Source organism: Erinaceus europaeus, chromosome 12 (genome assembly GCF_950295315.1).
Source record: "Erinaceus europaeus chromosome 12, mEriEur2.1, whole genome shotgun sequence".
Classification (NCBI taxonomy): domain Eukaryota; kingdom Metazoa; phylum Chordata; class Mammalia; order Eulipotyphla; family Erinaceidae; genus Erinaceus; species Erinaceus europaeus.
The window spans coordinates 85,123,661-85,145,231 of record NC_080173.1 but is presented as its reverse complement, the minus strand read 5'-3'; the positions used below and the strand labels follow the sequence as shown (position 1 = coordinate 85,145,231).

The window sequence follows — 21,571 nt, the reverse complement described above, 5'->3', positions numbered from 1 at the left end:
TACTTCCGTACTGTGGTGGGTAGACCGCTGTAAGACTACTGGGCTTTCTTGACATTGGAAAATAGTTGAATAGCATTTTTTATTTGTTACGAAACTTACAATGCTGAATAGTTTTGGATGGTAAATACGGGCCTTAGGGAAAGTCCAGGGAAAGCAGACTCAGTGAACAAGATGTGAAGGTGAATGAATGGTCCTGGTAAGCTTGATGGAGAAAGCCATAGGTAACAAAAATGCTGCTTTGCTCTTCTACTGTAAGCTGAGGAAACAATAGTCTTTTGACTACAGGATTTAAGAAATTTGAATAGGTTGACCTCTAAAGAAAACTTTATGTGTAGTTTACTGACAAGAAACAGATTTGTAATAATTATTAAGGAATATAGGGGTGCACAATTTTGCACTGAAATAAAAAAAAGTTTTATTTAGTGACATGAGATGGGGGGGAGAGGACCGAAATATCACTTTGGTACATGCAATCACACATGAGATCTCATTCTTCTAAGCCTGTATGCTAGCCACTGAGCTAGCTCCTGGGCCGCTGCACTGAGATTTTTGTACTCATTGTGGTGAGGGCATTAACCTTTTAAACTCCAATCAAGCACGGGGCTTGTCTTCTGAGCAAGGAGAATTAGTTGAGGTTGAATTCTCCCGAGAAATCTTGCCACCCAGTATTTGGATGTTTTGGAAGTAGAGTCAGTGCTCAGGCTGGTGCTTGGTACTGCCATTGAGAACCAAATCCAGCCCCAACTCCGTGCACATAATTATTTTTGCAGAGCAGGGCCTCTCATATGCTTGATTTCACTGCTCCGGAGCTGACTTTTCAATCATATGTGTGGAGAGACAGACACCACTGTACTGAGGCTTCCCCTGGTGCTGTGACACTCCTATGGTGCTGGGTTCCAAACTTGGACCTTGTGCATGGCAAGACACATGCCTTAGCCCACTGAAGTGACTTCTAGCCTAGGTTTTTAAACTTTGAAAATTTATTTTCCAATTCCAATATCACTTTATTGAGGGAATGTTGATTTACAAGGTTTTTGTTCTCACAAGTGTATATTTCCACATTTCCCTGAGAACTTACTACTTTGTTTCTTTTATCCAATTCCAATATCACTTAACTTTTTTTTTTTTTTTTTTTTTTTTTTAACCAAAGCACTACTCAGCTCTGGGTTATGGTGGTGCAGGGGATTGAACCTGGGACTTTGGAGCCTTAGGCATGAGAGTCTGTTTGCATAACCTTTGTGCTATCTACCTCTGCCCTCACTTAACTTTAAAACAATGATTGACTAAATCACACATATACTTTTTAAATATTTATTTATTTTCCTTTTTGTTGCCCTTGTTTTATTGTAGTTATTATTGTTGTTGTTATTGATGTCGCCATTGTTGGATAGGACAAAGAGAAAATGGAGAGAGGAGGGAAGACAGAGAGGGGGTGAGCAAGACAGACACCTGCAGACCTGCTTCACCACCTGTGAAGTGACTCCCCTGCAGGTGGGGAGCCGGGGGCTCAAACCGGGATCCTTATGCCGGTCCATACTCTTCACACCATGTATGTTTAATCCGCTGTGCTACTGCCCGACCCCAACACATACATTTTTAAAAAAAAAATATTTATTTTCCCTTTTGTTTCCCTTGTTGTTGTAGTTATTATTGTTTTGTTATTGATGTCGTCGTTGTTAGACAGGACAGAGAGAAATGGAGAGAGAAGAGGAAGACAGAGAGGGGGAGAGAAAGATAGACACCTGCAGACCTGCTTCACCGCCTGTGAAGCGACTCCCCTGCAGGTGGGGAGCTGGGGACTTGAACCGGGATCCTCACTCCGTCCTTGCGCTTTGCGCCACGTGCGCTTAACCCGCTGTGCCACCGCCCAACTCCCTCACACATACATTTTTATGACATGAAATTCATAAGTCACTATTTATAAATAAACACATTCTGGAGTGAATTATACTCATTCGTTTACATATTGTCTGTGGCTGCTCTTACACTACAATGAGAGTTGAGTAATTGTGACAGAGACTGAGGCTGAGTGGCCTACAGAGCTTATTTTATTACTGGGCCTCTGCAGAAGAGATCTGCTTACCCCTGGGCTGGTGGGATGTAGATCTGGGGGATCCGACTGGGGGAGCAAACAGAGTCTTAGCAGCAGATTCTTAGGGAATGATGAAACTCAGAGTGGCACAGTCAGTCCTCGGGCTGATGAGAAGTCTCCAAGTTGGCCTCAGATCGTAATACTGTTCTCTATGTTGCTGGGCGTTAGGTATTTATAAGGCAGGTCAGCTTGCTCATTCCGGGCTACAATCTCCTTTTCAGAGTTTTCCAGATCTGTTTGGAATTGCTTTAGTGCAGCCTTGGCCTTGGGCTCTGAGAAATATTTTTCTTTGTGATGTGCCAGAGGCACCTGAGAAAGAACAAGGGGTCAGTCAGTCTGTAGCCTGAAAGCAGAAGCGCCCGGAGCCCAGCTTCTCACTTTTGATGTCTCCTTTCCCCGGAGTCCCGTCTTACCATGTCTGGTTGACGGCGCCCCAGATGCCATGAGATGGTCATTTGAAGACAGGCCTGCCGGACATCAGGTAGTGAGTCCATCACTGTGTCCATTGTCACGTCTTCCTTAGTGGTGGGCGGGGGCAACCGCATTGTGCATGGGGCGTTAGGGACCCAAGTGTACCAGTCCAGCTGGGGGAAGAAACTGTAACCTAGGACTCATACTTACAGTCCCCGTGTCCTTCAGGTATCCTAAGGTCCAGACACTTGCCTGAAAGCCCCGGACTCTCAGCTATCCATACCTGGCCTTGGTTGATGGCTGCATGCTGGGCAGTGCATGTGAAAACACACATGGTAAGGAAATGACAGAGTTGATTTTGTGACTGTAAGGTGACAGGGAAGCCTGGATACAGAAAAAAAAGAAAAACATTTTCGAGGTTATAGCGTGAAAGGGTAGAAGTAAAGAAAGACTGATGCTTGTGTTTTAGAATGTTTTATTCATTGTGTTTTAGAATGTTTTATTCATCTAATCAAATATATTTCTTTTTTAAATTTTTTTATATTTATTTATTTGTTTATTTATTTTCCCTTTTGTTGCCCTTGTTGTAGTTATTGTTGTTATTGATGTCGTTGTTGTTGGATAGGACAGAGAGAAATGGAGAGAGGAGGGGAAGACAGAGGGGGAGAGAAAGATAGACACCTGCAGACCTGCTTCACCACCTGTGAAGTGACTCCCCTGCAGGTGGGGAACTGGGATCCTTGCGCTGGTCCTTGGGCTTTGCGCCACATGCGCTTAACCTACTGCACCACCGCCCGACTCCCAAATCAAATATATTTCTATCGGACTTGATGGGTTTAATATCCAAGCTAAAACAATATAATTTGGTTATATTAGACCAACATTTAACTTCTTAGTTTTTTCTTTTTTTTTTAAAAAGATTTTATTTATTTATTAATGAGAAAGATAGGACAGAGAGAGAAAGAACCAGATCGCACTCTGGTCCATGTGCTGCTGGGGATTGAACTCGGGACCTCATGCTTGAGAATCCAATGCTTTATCCATTAAACCACCTCCTGGACCACACTTCTTAGTTTTTTTTCACTCGTAAAATGTGGATAGTATCTTGTCAGTGAGATGACGTATAGAATTTACCTGATGTGTAACGAGTAGTTTCTGTTAGGATGGAGGGGGGATTAGAGGCCGAAAAGTATCTATTAAATATCCTCTGTCCAACCACAGGAAAGAATTTAGGAATGCTTTCTCCTTTCCCTAGTCAGATCTCTGAGACATCATAACAAGTCCGGGTTTCTACAGCCAGATCAACAGAAGCTCCCAGTAAGGGTTTTCTCGGCTGCCTGCTCATTTTATAGTGGAGGTGGGAGCTCAGAGATCTTTTAATACTGTTATCTTAGCACAGCAAATGTAATTACTTTCACTTTATACACCAAAAATGTTTTATTTTATCTATTTATGTGTATGGGAAGGAGAAGTTGAAATAGTGGTCCGGTACATGTGGTTCTGAGTATGGGAGTGGGAGCTTCATGCACGCAAGTCTTTTGTTCAATCAGCTGAGCTGCTTCCCCTTGTGAAGCGCAGAGTGCCGCTCTGAGATGTTCTAGAGAAAGAAAGATGAGGGGCAGCAGAGACAGCATAATGGTTCTGCAAAAGATTCAGGCCTGAGGCTCTGAGGTCCCAGGTTCATTGCCCTGCGCCACTGTAAGCCAGAGCTGAGCTTTAGCCCTCTGGGCCTCTTTCTCTGTGTCTTTCTTTATCTCTTTCTTCCCCTCCTGCCCTTCTCTCTCATTAAAGTAAGTAAATACATATTTTGAAAAACTAATGTTGGTTTTGAAAGGACGTTGGTGGAATGACCACAGATTCCCTAGGGAGCCACCCCCTCTAGGGAGCAGGTGCTAATGAATGCTCACTCATTCTCAAGATCTGACCAGAGGGAGTTGGGCGGTAGTGCAGCAGGTTAAGTGCATGTGGTGCGAAGCACAAGGACTGGTGTAAGGATCCTGGTTTGGGCCCCGGCTCCCCACCTGCAGGGGAGTCCCTTCACAGGCGGTGAAGCAGGTCTGCAGGTGTCTGTCTTTCTCTCCTCCTCTATGTCTTCCCTTCTTCTCTCCACTTTTCTCTGCTCTATCTAACAACAACGACATCAGTAACAACAACAATAATAACTATGACAAGGGCAACAAAAGGGAAAATGAATAAATAAAATTAAAAAAAAATCTGACCAGAGTGGTTCCCTAGTGAATGTCTGTTGTTCTAATATAAACAGAGACGGTGTGATATGGAACGGCGGGGACTGATGGGCAATTTGAAGCAGTCCAGGAGGAGGAGGAACCCAGCGAGAACTCGCAAAAGGCAGTTTCAAGGCCCAGGAGGTAGTACACGAGGTAAGCCCCAGACTCGAATACATAAGGTTCTAAGTTCAATTGCTGCCATCACATATGCTAGAGTGAGGCTCTGGTGTGTCTTCTCTCACATTAAGAGGTAGATATTTAAAATAGAGGGGGTGGAGAGAAGGGGGGAGGGAGAAGTTGGGTTGGGGAGACAGCACAATGGTCATGCCTTCTACAGCTAAAGCTCTAAGGTCTCAGGTTCAACCCCCAGCACTACCATAAGCCAGAGCTGAGCAGTCCTCTGACTGATCTTTCTGTATCTCTCTCTCTCTAAAATAAAATGAATAGAAAGAATGTTTCTTCTACAGAGATTAAAATGTTGGTGATGGGTTAGGGCACTAGAGGTAGTGGCCTAGTGGGATGGAGAAGGAGAAGGGTGAATTGACCAAAGAAACATGAGCCACACAGGCAGCATGAGGAGTTCAGGTTTGAGCCAAAGCACACAGAGTGTTGATTTTGCATCCAGACATGTTCCTGCACACTGTGTAAGTGTGCCTGGACTATGCTGGACTGGAGAAGTCAGGAGTGAGGGAAAACAGCGGTCATCATGGGGTTTGTAAAAGGTTCCCATTTATTTTCTCAGGTATGAGATTACACAACCACAAAGAGAGAACATGAGCTCGAGGAGGACTGGGAAACTCTCTCACTGGTTCTGTCCACATTGGCCCCCATATGGGGCCAGTTAGGGACATCTGCGATTTGAGTCGAGTGATGGCAATGAGGGGTGATGGCCAGGGTCTGTGCGAATAATCCTTGATGACTAGAATTGTCCAGGGAGGTGAGCAAAGAATTCAGATGCTTTGCAATGCAGCGAGTAGAGGGTGTGATAAAGGGTTGGAGTCATGTTGCCCCAAAGGGCAGGGCTGAGAGGGGTCTCTGGCAGAGTTGCTATCTCTGAGGAGTTCCTATCTCTGGGGAGGGGGTCTTACCTCGGTCCTGGGCCTGGCACAGCCCCACCTCAGTGATCTCCCGGCACCAGGCCTGGAGCTCAGGGTCTCCTCTCACAGCCGCGTCCCCATGGTAGAAGACCTGGACGGTCCCCTTCACGTACCTGCCCAGAGGGGAAGTGGGCTGAGCCCTTTGAGGGCAGGTCCTCCAGTCTCTGACTTGTGGCCTCTGCCCAACTGACTGTCCTTGTGTCTGAACACAGACTCTCCAAGACTTGCCTTTTGGGACATCCCCTCATGTAGAAAGGAATGAATGTGCATCACTGGATGGGAATTCTCTGTATGTGATTAACAGCCCTTCTTTCTCACAAACTTGATTCTCCAGAACCCTGAGCTTCCATCCACACTCTTACCTACCCCTGTCTCCGCCTTTTCAGACCCCACTCACTGACTCCTCCCTGCTCCTCATCTCCTCAGGATCGAGTCTCTGCTTCTCATGTCTGGGCCTTCAGGTTTCCATGTTCCTCTTGCCTCATGCTGGCCTCAGGCCAGAGCCCTGATCTCTCCCCACATCCCCTTGTCTCACCGAGCAGTGATGTTCCAGAGCCGCAAAGCGTCCTGGGCGTAGAGGGCACTTGGAACTCCCAGCAGACCCCGGTCAGCCAGGTCATCAGGAGGACAGAGGGAGCGGTAGGTCAGCTGAGCTGTGGCCCGACGGAGCAGCTGCACATGGCCCCCGCCACCTGTGCTCACTGCCTGGGTCAAAAGAGATGAGTGGCCTTGAGGAAGGGTACAGGGTGTAGACCATGCGAGGTTCAGATGGGGGTCTCCACGTTCAAAGATGTGAGTATAAGTGAAAGGCTCAGCTTGGTGTGGGATGCCTAAGGCGGCTGGAGGTCATGGACAGCCGGATGATTAGGCAGCCCCACCCCCTTCTTACCTTATCAAATATACCCCCCTCTGAGATGAGCTTGGCACGTGCCCGTGTGTTGATTTCCATGGTGTAGCGGATGTGTGGATACAGGAGCTGGGTTGGAGGGAAGTGGTTAGTAGAGGCCATGCTTGGGTCCTTGTTGGGAGTGGTGCCCAGCTTGTGGTGGCCATCTCTCCTCTTTTTAATTTTATTTATTTTTATTTTAGTGAATAGAGATAGAAATTGAGAAAGGGGAGATAGAGGAGAGAGACCCCTGCAACACTGCTTCATGTTCATCAAGCTTCTCCCCATAGGTGGAGACTAGGGGGCTTGAACCCAGGTTCTTGAGCATGCTAACTTGAATGCCCAACCAGTTGTGCCTCTGCCTGGGTTCTTTCCTTGTCAGTTCTTTGACAGGCTGTCCTTCACCTTCTTCTCTGACCACTCTTCCATACTCCCTATCACTCTCCTATGAGGCAGACTGATCACGATTTCAGTTCAGCTTCACTCATATCGAGATTCTCCCCAAGGTCACAAACACTTTTGGTTCTAACCCCTTATTTGCCAATGGCAAGTGATAATGGGGGACACTCGGGGCTGTGCTGACATATTCATGAGTCTGAAGAGTGTCGAGTTCGCTGTAGTATCTGTTAGAAGTCGTCTCTGTGTGTGAAGGTGAGTGTAGATGTTCTTTAGAGTCAGTCCCTTCACACTTTATAACTCCATCATGTCCTTGTATCTTTTTTAAAAAGTATTTTTTACATTTATTTTTAGTGAAAGCGATACAGAGAGAAAAAAAAAAAAAACGGCTTCTGGTGGTGCTGGGGATTGAACCTGGGACCTCAGTGCCTCAGGCATGAAAGACTTGTATAACCATTATGCTGTTTTCCCAGCTTCCTATCTTTGTTTTTGCTTAAGATGTTATTTGTTAACAGAGAGAGGGAGAGGGAGAAGAGACACATTAGGTGATCTCTCCAGGGGATGTTAGGGATTGAACTCAGGACCTTATGCTTCCAAGTTCACTGTGCTCTATTTCCTGGGCCCCATACCCTCATATCTTAAATTTGTCTTCCCAGGGGCCGGGTGGTGACACACCAGGTTGAGTGCACATGTTACAATGTTCAAGGGCCCAGGTTCAAGCCCAGTCCCCACTTGCAGGGGGAAGCTTCACAAGTGGTGAAGCAGTGCTGCAGGTGTCTCTCTCCCTCTCTCTCTCTCCTTTTCTCTTTTAATTTCTGGTTGTCTCTATCCAATAAATAAAGATAATAAAAAATTTTAGATTAGACTTCCTACTCATTATCATAGCCGTCTTCTGTTTATTTTTTTATTGGATTTTTTCTGGGGGGTGGTTACCTTCAGTCAGAATTAGAAAAGATATGGGGGAGTCGGGTGGTAGTAAAGTGGGTTAAGCGCACGTGGCGTGAAGTGCAAGGACCAGTGTCAGGATCCCAGTTCGAGCCCCGGCTCCCCACCTGCAGGGGAGTTGCTTCATAGGCAGTGAAGCAGGTCTGCAGGTGTCTGTCTTTCTCTCCCCCTCTCTGTCTTCCCCTCCTCTCTCCATTCCTCTGTCCTATCCAACAACAACGACATCAGTAACAACAATAATAACTATAACAACAATAAGAAACAACAAGGGCAACAAAAAGGGGGAAAAAGAATATATATATGAAAAAAAAAACAATATGGAGCCAAGTACTTAGCTTAGGGACTGTCACCATTTTGTCCCCACTTCCCAGTTAGGTAGGTTCTCTTAAAAAATAAATAAAAGGAGTCGGGCGGTGGTGCAGCGGGCTAAGCGCAGGTGGCGCAAAGCTCAGGGCCGGCAGAAGGATCCTGGTTCGAGCCCCCGGCTCCCCACCTGCAGGGGAGTCACTTCAAAGGTGGTGAAGCAGGTCTGCAGGTGTCTGTCTTTCTCTCCCCCTCTCTGTCTTCCCCTCCTCTCTCCATTTCTCTGTCCTATCCAACAACAACGACATCAGTAACAACAATAATAATAACTACAACAAAGGCAACAAAAGGGAATGAATAAATAAATATTTAAAAAATAAATAAATAAAGGGGCCAGCTGGTGGCACACCTGGTTGAGTGCACACACTACAGTGCACAAAGACCCAGGTTCAAGCACCTGGTCCCCACCTGCAGGGGGAAAGCTTCATAAGTGGTGAAGCAGGGCTGCAGGTGTCTGTCTCTCTCTCCCAAGCTCCCCTTCCCTTTCAACTTCTATCTGTCTCTATCTGATAATAAATAAGTAAATAAAATCACTGTGTGGAATTGTACCCTGCTTATCCCACAATCTTGTCAATCATTATTAAATCACTAATTACAAATAAATAAAATGAAAAGATTTACTAATGAGAGAAAGAGAACAACCAGAGCGTCATTGGCATATGGGACGCTTTACCTGCCACCTCCTGGGTCAAAAACTGGTTCTTTTCTTTTTTAACTAAGGTGAAAAAAAAAAAAAGGCTTTCCTTAATATTAAGAAAAGTCACCACATGCCCTTCTTTATCTCAGGTTAATTTTGTCTTCATTTCAACCCAGTTTATATGCAACATTCATGCAGTGTTGGTATTTATCTGAGCTGCTGATGCTGAACACAGGGAATGACTCCAGTGACACCATCGTGTTAAGAAGTAAAAGTGGAGAGTTGGGCGGTAGCACAGCGGGTTAAGCGCAGGTGGTGCAAAGTGCAAGGACAGGCATAAGGATCCCAGTTTGAGCTCCCCACTCCCCACCTGCAGGGAAGTCGCCTCACAAGTGGTTAAGCAGGTCTGCAAGTGTCTATCTTTTTCTTCCCCTGTCTTCTTCTCCTCTCTCATTTCTCTCTGTCCTATCCAACAACAACGACATCAATAACAACAATAGTAACTACAACAATATAAAACAAGGGCAACAAAAGGGAATAAATTAAAAAAAAATTTTTTTTTTTAAAAGAAGTAAAAGCAACTCACATGGGTCTGAAACTTTTCACACCTGAAAGGAAAAATGCTGAGTACCATACTGAGTTCACATTAGAGGGGATACTGGAGGACAAAGTACTCCTAATAATTTTTTTTGGGGGGATAGGACAGAAAAATTGAGAGGGGAGGGAGAGACAGAGAGGCAAATAGAAAGAGATACACCTGCAGCACTGCTTCACTACTTGTGAAGCTTCCCCCTTCAGATGGAGACTAGAGATTTGAACCCATGTCCTTTCACATGTTAACATGTGCACTCGATGATGTGTGCCAATGCCTGCCCTCCCGTAATCTTTTTTCTTTTAATTATCTTTATTTATTGGATAGAGATAGCCAGAAATCGAGAAGGAAGGAGGAGAGAGGAGATAGAGGAGAGAGGAGATAGAGAAGGAGAGAGACAGAGAGACACCTGCAGCCCTGCTTCACCACTTGCAAAGCTTTCCCCCTATAGGTGGGGACAAGGGGCTCAAACCTGGGTCCTTGTGCATTGTAACATGTGCACTCAACCAGGTGTGCCACTGCCTGCCCCCCCCCGTCATCTTAATATTAATTCCAAGAACAATATGTTGGGCTGTTTTTAGCCTGTGTCACACTGTTGTGCCATTTTATCCTTTAATAAGTGCCTAATGGGGACCCTGTTGCTACCATTTAGAGAGGAGGAGGCTGAAGCAAGCACCATGCCCATTCTGAGACTGTTGTAAGCTTCAGACCATGCAGCCTGTATCCTGAGGCTGGATGTGGGTCAGCTGCTACAGTGTGGAACTGGCACGCATGGAGGCCCTGGATTTCAGAGTACCCTGGCCTCTCTCATAAAACAAATAAGTAAATCTTTAAAAGAAAAAATTAAAAAGAAGCTAAGTTTGTGGCTGGACAGATGACTCAGTAGTAGAGCAAGACCTGAATCCAGAGCCTGCACAAGTAATCTCTGCTGTCTGCGGGGTCACATCTTTGTCCTGATACCTGCTGCCTGCCAGGGGTCGGCATCCTTACAGTGCAAGGAGGTGCGTGTGGGACTGCGGGGCGTGTTGAGCTGGTAAATGGGAGACGTGCATCTGGAGGCTTAACCTGCTCAAGATGAGCAGAAGATAGTTATACAGGAGAGCCATCTGATCAGTAAGCTCTGCCTCATCTGGGTCACCCTAGACTGCAAGCGGCCCCAGGTACTGCTGAATGGACTTGGGGAGTCTAGGTCGAGGCCGTAGGAAGATACGGTTGCTTCAGTTGTTCTCGCTGAGTATTCACATCACTTCGCAACTCTTTCAACTCCATATGCCTGAACACAACATTTCACCTTTGCCTTCCAACTGACTTCTCCTGGCAAGTGCTCGGGCTCACAGACTTGTCTCAGCTCTGCCCCTTCCCTGCCGTGTTCTCTACATCTAAAGTGTCACCAAGATGCTTTTTATCGCCGCCAGGGTTCATTGCTGGGGCTCGTTGCCTGACAAATCAACTGCTTCCAGCGGCCATTTTTTCTTTTCCCTCCCTTCCTTCCTTCCTTCCTTCCTTCCTTCCTTCCTTCCTTCCTTCCTTCTTTCTCTTTCAAATATTTTTATTTTATTTTACTTTTATTTATTAGATAGAGACAGAGAGAAATTGAGGGGGGGGATAGAGGGAAAGAGAGAGACGTCTACAGCCCTGCTTCACCACTTGTGAAGCTTTCCTCCTACAGGCAAGGGACCAGGGGCTCGAACCTGGGTCCTTGCACACTGTAATGTGTGTACTTAGCCAGGTGCACCACCACCAGGCCCTCTTTTTTTTTTTTTTTTTTTTTTAATGATATTATGGGGAGAGGGAGATAGAGAAGGAAAAAGAAAGACATCTGCAGCACTGCTTCTTCACTGCTTGTGAAGCTTCTGGGGGTGGGGGCTGGGGCTTGAACCCCGTGTACATGTTACCATGTGCTTAACCAAGAACAGAACTGCTTGGCCCAATTCTAATGTATTTTAAAGCAAGAAAAAAGTCATATTTATTGCTCTCTGTCTTGTAATAGATACTGAACTCACTCTTAGAAAATTATAGTATTTCCAGGACAGTGTAATACTTCCCTGTGGGATCCTAGTTGTTACAGGAGGTTAGTTAGTCCTCTGCCCAACTTTCTAATTTTTTTACCCAGGGCAGGGCATGCTACAGCTTCTGTTTGTTTTTTTCACCAGGTCTTCACGTTTGCTTCTCATTCCTGCCACTGCCTTGCTAAGGCATGTCTTTATTATCTACCTCTGTCCTAGACAAAGAGAAGTGTCCTGGGTTTCTCTCCTCTCCTTTTGATCTGTTGTGTTTATCAGACTCCTCAGTTGGGGTGGAACATTCTCCATCAGTCCTACAGAATGGCTCTTGAGATGTTCTCTAGTTTGGTCTTCCTGGCTAAATATTCTTTTTTTTTTTTTTTTAAATTTATTTATTCCCTTTTGTTGCCCTTGTTGTTTTATTGTTATAGTTATTATTGTTGTTGTTGTTGGATAGGACAGAGAGAAATGGAGAGAGGAGGGGAAGACAGAGAGGGGGAGAGAAAGACAGACACCTGCAGACCTGCTTCACCGCCTGCGAAGCGACTCCCCTGCAGGTGGGGAGCCCGGGTTTGAACTGGGATCCTTATGCTAGTCCTTGTGCTTTGCGCCACCTGCGCTTAACCCGCTGCGCTACAGCCCGACTCCCCTGGCTAAATATTCTAATGCAAACAAGAATCTTTTCATATTCTTCCAGCTGTACTTGAGTCCCATTTGCTAGGTTGTTAGACCTCTGAGAAATCCAGGCTGTTGACAGTCTGTCTTGAAGAAACATTAAGTGATTTGACTTAACTAAAATAAATCTTAGAACACTGACTCAGTTTTCTTTCTTTCAAATATTATGTTTTTATTAAAATATTTATTCCCTTTTGTTGCCCTTGTTTTATTGTTATTGTTGCTGTTATTAATGTCGTTGTTGGATAGGACAGAGAGAAATGGAGAGAGGAGGGTAAGACAGACAGGGGGAGAGAAAGATAGACACTGGCAGACCCGCTTCACTGCTTGTGAAGCGACTCCCCTGCAGGTGGGGATCCAGGGGCTCGAACCGGGAACCTTACGCCAATGCTTGCGTTTTGCTCCACCTGCGCTTAACCTGCTGCGCTACTGCCTGACTCCTTCTTTCAAATATTGTTATACACCACCACCCCCGCCCACCATTGCAAAATCACATAAGCTGTTTCCTGTCTTTGAGAGGTGGGAAAGATAGAGGCTGTACCTTGAAGACAGGGTGCAGCCCTGGGAGGCACCTCATGGTGGCCACAGCGATGACCTCAGCCAGCAGGTGAGTGTTCAGCAGATGGTACTGGAGCTCATGCAGCTGGAAATCTGAACTGCGAACCCAGCACTTGGCCAAGAGCCAGGCGAGTGGGGGATCCGAGGGCAGGAACAGCGGTGGGGTGGGGGAGCTGGGGCTGGGGGGCTGGATCTGCAATAAAGAGGAATCAGCATTGATTTACTTCTTGCCACATATGACACACCATGCCCAGCCCTCTGGGAGAAACAGAACTAAGGCAAGACTGCTGCCTTGCAGGGAGTTCAGATCTAGGACCTTTCCACTCTGCCTCTTACTGTGTGTGCCCTGGTAGGCAGATTGAGTGCAGGAGACGCAGAGTCAGCAGTCCAGTAATGAGACCCTCACAGAGGTTTAGGAGAAACATGATGGGGTCTGAGGACTGGTGTATAATGGTTATGCAAAAAGACTTTCATGCCTGAGACCCCTAGGTTGCAAGTTCTAGCCCTGGCACCATCATTAACCAGAGCTGAGCAGTACTCTTTTTTTTTTTTTATAACATGAAAAAAAATGTAATTGGGGGGATTAATAGTTTACACTAAATGTAACTTGACACATCTGTAAAATTTCTCACTTTTCTGTAAAACACTCTCATTCCCAGCTTAGTCTCTTTTTAAAATTTTTTTTAAAATTTACTTTCCCTTTTATTGCCCTTGTTTTTTATTGTTGTTGTAGTTATTGTTGTTGTTATTGATGTTGTTGTTGTTAGATAGGACAGACAGAAATGGAGAGGGGAGGGGAAGACAGAGAAGAGAAAGATAGACACCTGTAGACCCAGGTCACTGCTTGTGAAGTGACTCCCCTGCAGGTGGAAAGCCGGGGGCTCGAACCAGGATCCTTACGATGGTCCTTGTGATTTGGGCCATGTGCGCTTAACCCACTGCGCTACCGCCTGACTCCCCCAGCCTAGTCTTCTACCACCATCTTGCACCAGGACCTGAGAATAATCCCCACCCTTCACCTGCCAAATTCCTTTACTTTGGCTCTGTTTTGTTTGTTTGTTTGTTTTGTTTTTTTAATGAGATCTGTAGGACTGGGAACTAGGTAGTGGAGACAGGATAAATGAGAGTTATAATCAGTAGCTTTCATTTACTGACTGTTGATGATATGCAGTTAAATGGTTAAAGACAGATTTGCATTATTTCCTGCTGATAGCCATTAGCGAGATGCCATCCTTCTGTGGGGGAGGTGGGGGTAGGTAGTATAACGATTATGCAAAGAGACTCTCGTGTTTGAGGTTCTGAAGTCCTAGGTTCAATACCCTGCCCACCATAAGCCAGGGGTGAGCTCTGATCTGGTAAAAAAAAAAAAAAAAAAACTGGGCAAGAGATATTTAAGAGAAGAAGGTCACTTAGAGGCAAAGATAACTGAGAAATTCAGCAGTGATTTTCAAGGTGTGTTCCGAAACCAGAGGCATTAGTCTCACTTTTTACAATTTGTTTGAAATCAGCCTGTGTTTTAACAAGCCCTCAAGGTAATTCTGGTGTACAGGAAAGTTTGAGAATCGGGGTAGAGGAAGAGACTACAAAAAACTCTGAGGACTTTTGAACAAGTACTTCCAGTTGGATGAGTCAGGGCAAATCAGGTTGCAAGCTAGCAGAGTGACATGGCAGGTCTCACTCTGTGAAATTACAGCCAGGGGGCCAGGTCCCTGGGAGGACAGGCGGCAGTGAACAGAGAACAGTGGTGGCAGGGGAATGTCCAGGGCACCTCACCTGGATGACCATGGGCAGCAGCTTCCCATCGGGCTCCATCTTCAGCATGACAAGGGGAGCAGCCAGGTACTGCTGTTCTCCTCGAATCACGTTGGCTGGAATTCCATCCAGCAGGATAAAGTCAGCCTCAAACAGGGAACCATTCTGGGGAAAGGAGGAGTGTGTCTAGACTTCAGGGTCTACTCTCAGTGCCGTGGCAGAGGGAGAAAATATTCATTTACACTCACATATCTTAACTTCTTGTCATCATTCTATATCAGTACAATGGTATTGGTAGGAGAATCAGAGCACCCCGTCAATTCCCTTTTCTTTTCTTTCCCCCCACTAAAGCACTTCTCAGTTCTGGCTTATGGTGGTGCAGTGAACCTGGGACCTCTGGGGCCTCAGGTCTGGAAGTTCTTTGCATAACCATTATGCTCTCCGCCCCACCCATTGCCCTGATTTTAAGTGAAGAGACAGCGACCTCATGAGGGTAAATAAATGTCTTGTGCAGGGATGTGTGGCAGCAGATGTGGATTTAGAACCAGGTCTGTTCTGTCCAGTTTGCATTACTGGAGGTTGCAAACTGGCCTTATCAAGATGACCAGGCCCTGCCCTCTTCATCTGCTGGTGATCTTCTGTGTTTTCACACTATTTATTTATTTGATATTGACAGATAAAAGGGGGAGATAGAGAGAAACCTTTTTTTACTTTTTAAAAAAATATTTATCTCCTTTTGTTGCCCTTGTTTTATTGTTGTAGTTATTGATGCCGTCATTGTTGGATAGGACAGAGAGAAATGGAGAGAGGAGGGGAAGACAGAGAGGGGGAGAAAAAGATAGACACCTGCAGACCTGCTTCACCACCCGTGAAGTGACTACCCTGCAGGCGGGGAGCCAGGGGCTCGAACCGGGATCCTTATGCCAGTCCTTGAGCTTTGCGCCACATGCGCTTAACCTGCTGCGCTACCACCCGACTCCCGAGAGAAACCTTTAGCACAGCTTCATCATTCATGAAGTGCTCCCCCATGGTGGGGGGGGATGCTTGAACCTAGGTCCTTGCTTTGCTTCCTTTAGTTCATCAAGCACTTTCACTTCCTGTCCAGCTTTCACCCCCACTGCCCCTCTTCACATGCAGCATCTCACTTGTTGTTCCTACTCAAACTCATCTTTTCCAAATCCATCTCTCCTCCAGGAAATCCACCAGTTCTCATCTAATACTGCATTGTGCCATCAATACCAGTGCCCAGAGAAGTGGCATCAGCCATGGGATATCATTGTCCCTACAGATATTTCTCCCCATGTGTTTGCAGGGCATCCATTCTGTCCCCCACTCCACGTGGGAGCTCCTCACAGTCCCCACTCCATGTTTTATCCCCTCTAGATGCCAGCACAGGATTCAGGGGCAGTGGTTGCACAGCCTCCCTTCCCTGACTCATCTCTGGCCCCCTCTCCTCACTGCTTCTCCCCACATTCACGACAGAACAAGGCAGGGCAGGAGGGAGGGTGGTACCTGGAGCTCTTTCTCCAGCTGTGCCCGAAGTTCCCCCATCTCCATGGGCAGCACCAGCCTGGAGGGCAGCGAGGTGGAGCGTCTCAGCAGCATGGGGTTGGCACCATTGAGGAACTGGTAGCCAAAAAGCTCATCTTCCTGCCAGCACTCACGAACCTTCTCTGTGGGGTGAGGTGGGGTGGGATGTGGGGGGAAGCAAATGTCCCTCAGCCCAGATGTCCGTCTCCTCTAGCCTCTACCCAAGCTATATGACTAACTGTATCCAGGCCCTGCCCTTTCCTCTGTGAGGTGAACAGACATAGCAAGAAGTTACAGAGAACTATGGGGCATGAATGTCTAATTGCTCTGGCTGGAGTGTGACATCTGATCATTGGAAAGGATCACCAAAGGGCTGTAGAGCTGGGGGAACCACTGACCGGCCAGGTCGCTCTTCTGACCCCAGAAGATCTGATCAAAATCGTTCACATGGTTCCAGGAGCTCAGGAAAGTGTAAACACGCTTGAGGACAGTCTCCAGAGCCCTAGGACAGGTGTGGAGGTATAAATTAATTGGCTGATCTTCCAGCCTCTCATCATTTACTCATTCTTGAATCTCTAGTTGTATGTGTATATATGTGTGTGTGTGTGTGTGTGTGTGTGTGTGTGTGTGCGCGCGCGCACATGTATGTATGTATGTTTTGGTCTACCCTTAGGGCTTTACTACTCCAGGCTTTTGTCATATAGACAGAGACAGAGATATAGAAAAATACCACAGCACTGAAGTTTCCTTCAATATGGTGGGGACTGGGTTCAAACCCAGGTAGTGTCAGGGGCCCAGGTGGTGGTGGTGGTGGTGCACCTGGGTAAGCGCTCACATTACAGTGTACAAGGACCCAGGTTCAAGCCCCTGGTCCCCACCTGTAGGGGAAAAGCTTCATGAGTGGTGAAGCAGGACTGCAAGTGTCTCTGTCTCTCCCTCTCTCCTCTAAATTCCTCTCTGTCTCTATCCAAAAATAATTTTTAAAAAAGAACAATCAAGACAAGCTCAGGTAGTGTCTGTGAAAAAGCAGCACAGTGTCCCCGTGATACTTTGCTAGCCTGGATCTCCAGTCTGTTTCCACTCTGAGCTAAGATTGATCTCTCTTCTTGCTTTCATCATTTTATTGGGGGAGTCTTTAATTGTTCATAGGAAAGTTGCTGACACATGGGTATAATCTTTAAAAATTAAAAAAAATATTTATTCCTTTTTGTTGCCCTTGTTTTTATTGTTGTTACTATTGTTGTTGTCTTTGTTAAATAGGACAGAGAGAAATGGAGAGAGGAGGGGAAGACAGAGGGGGAGAGAAAGATAGACACCTGCAGACCTGCTTCACTGAAGCAAACCCCCTACAGGTGGGGAGCCAGGGTCTGGAACCGGGATCCGTAGGCCGGTCCTTGTGCTTTGTGCCACCTGCGCTTAACCTGCTGCGCTACCACCTGACTCCCATAGGTACAGTTTCTAATCTTACCATGATAGGTGTCTACAAAACATTCTCACTCCCAACTTAGCTCCTTTGCCATCATCATGCACCACGATACCAAACCTTTCTGCCCTCCTTTCCCAAAGTTCTTTCCTTTGGTGCAATATACCAAGTTCAGGATTTTCCTCACCCTGCCTTCTGTGTCCACTCAAAGTCCAGCCTCTTATCCTCATGAAATCTCATATTTGGGGGTAGATCATCTGTAGAGTCTGCAGCTATTATCAGGGGTAAGCCCTCCTTCCAGGTGGCCCAGCTAGGAGATGGGGACAAAGTTTCAGAGGATGTCCCCAGGACAGTGAAGGGAAACGGGGCTGGGAAGGGGGTGGTGGGTGGATGCTCACCAGTATACCTGTCTTCTTTCCTTCAGTTCTTTCTCTCGATGCTTCTGGAACATGTCTGATGTGTTGACTCCAGCTAGACGGGCTAGGGAGAAATTTAAGATGTCTTGTTACGGTTCTGTGCGCTCTGTCCTCTCCCTGCTTGCCTTTGTCTCCCTTTTGTAGTCCTAGTCCTAGTCCTGCGGGACATTGAACATTTGACCTCAGAACCTCGTGCATGAGATTCTGTTTGCACAACCATTATATTATCCCCCTCCCCTCCCCGACTGATATTGAAATGTGAAGTTCTCCTGAAATGGATGTTTCAGGAGGCATTGCAAAACTGACATGGCATTGTAAAGCAGAGTGAAGCTTTGCTTCCTCCAAAGACAGCCCACCTCTGTCAGCTTTGCACTCCTGTTTTCACTAGCCTCAGTCCTCATCTCTTGCCTTGGCTCAACAATCTCAAATGTTTGTCACTGTTGTGTTCTGTAACGTGTCTTCCTTTGCCTGATATACTCCATCATTATCTATGGTGGCATATATCATTTTAGTAAGGTGGTAAAATGGTTTTTGTTTGCTTTCAAGGATTCAGCGGAAATATTTTAGGAAAGTATAGTACACCCTTGAGAAAGGAAGGGTGGACAGGAAGAGGGCCTGCTGATAAAATTTTATTTTTATTTTATAGTTACAGAGATGGCACAGAGTCACTCTGGTTTACAGTGCCACATGAGTTTTACAGTGCCTCCTGAAACATACCCATTTCAGAAAGAGAGCTTCACATTTCAGTAGTACCGCTCTGGGAGGGGAGGGGGATAGTGTAATTGTTGTGCAAACAGACTCACACCTGAGGTTCTGAACTGCCAGGTTCAGTACCCCTTACACCGCCATAAGCCAGAGCTGAACAGTGCTCTGGTAAAATACACACACCCCAATATTACCACTGTGTGGGGTGATAAAATCTTAATCATTGTTGGCCCACACCTGTTTTCTGCTGCACATTGCTTTGTTTCCTTTCACACGACTTGACCTCCTCCACCACACCTTCGGCTGTCAGTCAGTCATTGAGAAACAGCTGTGCGTTTCCTTTCTTTACCTGGCTTCCCCTTTCTTACAACCTGTATTTACTGACTTGTTGCTGTGCTTATCTGAATTCTGTCACCTGTCTCAAAACCATACATCTCACACATCCATTCTCACCAGGCTTTACCCTCAGTTGTATCTGTATTTATTGCTCTGTTCTCCACCAGGACAAAGTCAGTATTTACTATCTTTATTTATCCCCTTCCATCAACACAGCCCCTCGGCCATCACTGTTAACTTCTTGGTTTTTCAACCAAAATCAGAGCTCTCATGATTACTATCTTCCTCAGCTGTATCCTACAGGGGTGGCCCACCTATTTCTGGTGCTCCCTGGCCCTGACTTGTTACCACATGCAGAGACCATCTCCTTTCTTGATGCTGCTTCTTCCTTCTTTTTTTTGCCTCCAAGGTTATTTCTGGGGCTCAGTGCCCACACTACGAATCCACTGCACCTGGTGGCCTGCTTCACCACTTGTGAAGTGACCCGCCTGCAAGTGGGGAGCCGGGGGCTTGAACTGGGATCCTTGCCTGAGTCCCAGCGTGTACACTATGTGTGCTTAACCCGCCTGGCCACCGCCACTGCCTGGCCCCTGACCATCTCCTTTTTGTGTTTACCCAGCCTCTAGTTTTCCACCAGCGCTTTGTCTACTGCTCCGTTACCAAATCCTGGCAGAACAAGGTCTCCAGATCACTTACGTTCCTGTCCAGTCCCATTGGGAGCCTTTTTAATTCTAACTGTGGGACTTTAATGCTTTCTGCATTTCCTGTTTCTACACATTTAGACAGTTGAGCACCAACTTTTTTTTTTAAAGCCTTCTCTGACTTTTCTTAACTCTCCCTCCACCCTTCCCTAACAATCTCCCCAGCTTTGCACCCCATCTTTGGCCGCCCCTCACCGGAACCCTCAGGCAGAGTCAGCACGCCCTGGCCCTGCACCCAGCTGTAGCAGGGGAAGGCCACCTCCCCGGAGGCCCCAGGCCCCTGCACGGTGACGCGGTCACAGTACACGCGTCGTCCACCAGTGCATGGAGTTTGCGCAGCTTCACGAACTGCAGTGGCCCCAGGTCCTGGGCGACTTCGCACTCAAACTCTTCCTCCTGTGGGGCCAGAGCCAGAGGGGGACTTAGCACAGGTGCTGGGAGAGGAGGCCGTGCGGGCCCTGGGGGTCCTGGGCGGAGCCCCACGGAGCCAGGCCCCCAGAGGCAGCGCCCCGGGCTCCATGCTCGGTGTTCGGGACACTGCGCGGGGTCCCTGGGGCTGCACGCAGAGGCCGAGCCTGGCCCAGGGCAGGGCATCACCTCTGACCTCCGACCCCGTGCTGAACCCGGCCCTGGAGGCATTGGGGGAAGGAGCTGGGGAAGGAGGAATCGAAGTTCGGGGAGAGAGAGAGAACGCGAGCAGCAGTCCCGGCCCCCAGCACGGGCAGCACTCGTCCGCGTCCCCCGCCCGGGCTCCCGCACACGTGTGGCGGGGACACCCTCCCGCCCCAGCTGGGAGCCGGACCCGCTGACCTGGCCCCGCGCCGGCCGCAGCTGCAGCTCCAGCTCCGCCTCCCCGCGCGCCCCGACCAACCACAGCTGCACGCGGTTGTGCGACCCGGAGTAGAGCCAGGCCCCGGTGGCCACGCGGATGCGGTAGCGGCCCATGGCGGCAGCTCAGGTGAGGGGCTGCCTGCTCCTTAGCGATTCTCCAGACCGCCCAGGGCAGCTGTGTCGAAACGCCTGAGGGCCGATTCCCAGCCTTTAAAGATAGGTCTGCGTCCCCGCCCTCTTCCACTTTCTGGCGTTCCCATGTCCCCGCCCCAGACTAGCCCAAACCTGCCAGCTGTAGAGCCGGCTGTGGGGAAGGTCAGGGTTGCTGGAGGAAAAGAAGGGGCCCTTGGCCTGGTGGAGGGGTACAGGATGGGGATGGGTGCGCCTGGACCTTCACGGCGGGCCTCGTGGCCGCGGTGGGAGTGAGTAAGGGTAAGGACACTTTCCCAGGTCTCCAGGCCTTTTGAAAAGCTAAGAGAAACGTGAGCTGGGACCTGGGCAAGTACGTGGGCGGTCTCCTGGGAGGTTGGCTTGGCTCCAAGAGGCTGGAGCATGGCTTGATCTGGTATGGTCCGATGAACCCTTCAAAAAATCATCAAGGGTTCCCCAGACCGCCTGCAACGTGGTGAGATAAAAGCACAAAGACTTGTTGCCCCAATCTCCCAGACCCAGGTTTCAGACATCCCTGCATTAGCGCCCTTGGCACACCTGAAACAGTGTGTGGCCTAAGTGACATAGGGAGTGAAAAGTCTCCTTTGACCAGCCTTCCTGGTGGATGCGGACAGTGGCAGGGGTACCGGTGTTAGGATGCGGCATGAAGGCGCTTAGGGATCCCGCATTCAGCGGTTGTTTTTTCTGGGTCAGTGCAGTTTATTCCCTATCAGTGAATTTCCACTTATCCGTTAATTTCCACTTGGGGCTGGCACAAATACTCATCTGGATAGCCTTCTTCCGAGATCAGGCGTGTTCAGGGTGGTATGGCCGTAGACAGCCT

General features: G+C 47.7%; 1 protein-coding gene across 1 annotated transcript; it reads right to left on the bottom strand.

Moving 5' to 3' along the window:
• Positions 1-2,026: 2,026 nt before the first annotated feature.
• On the bottom strand, positions 2,027-20,806 carry ALOX12 (arachidonate 12-lipoxygenase, 12S type). The gene is given in 15 exon segments (XM_007521628.3): positions 2,027-2,401; positions 2,506-2,676; positions 2,787-2,887; positions 5,820-5,941; positions 6,364-6,533; positions 6,718-6,804; positions 12,867-13,076; positions 14,657-14,800; positions 16,148-16,308; positions 16,564-16,667; positions 17,776-17,898; positions 17,987-18,068; positions 19,942-20,052; positions 20,055-20,142; positions 20,557-20,806. Coding segments are annotated over 15 exon segments (1,989 nt in total). The 5' UTR covers positions 20,692-20,806; the 3' UTR covers positions 2,027-2,221.
• Between the last annotated feature and the right edge of the window lie 765 nt (positions 20,807-21,571).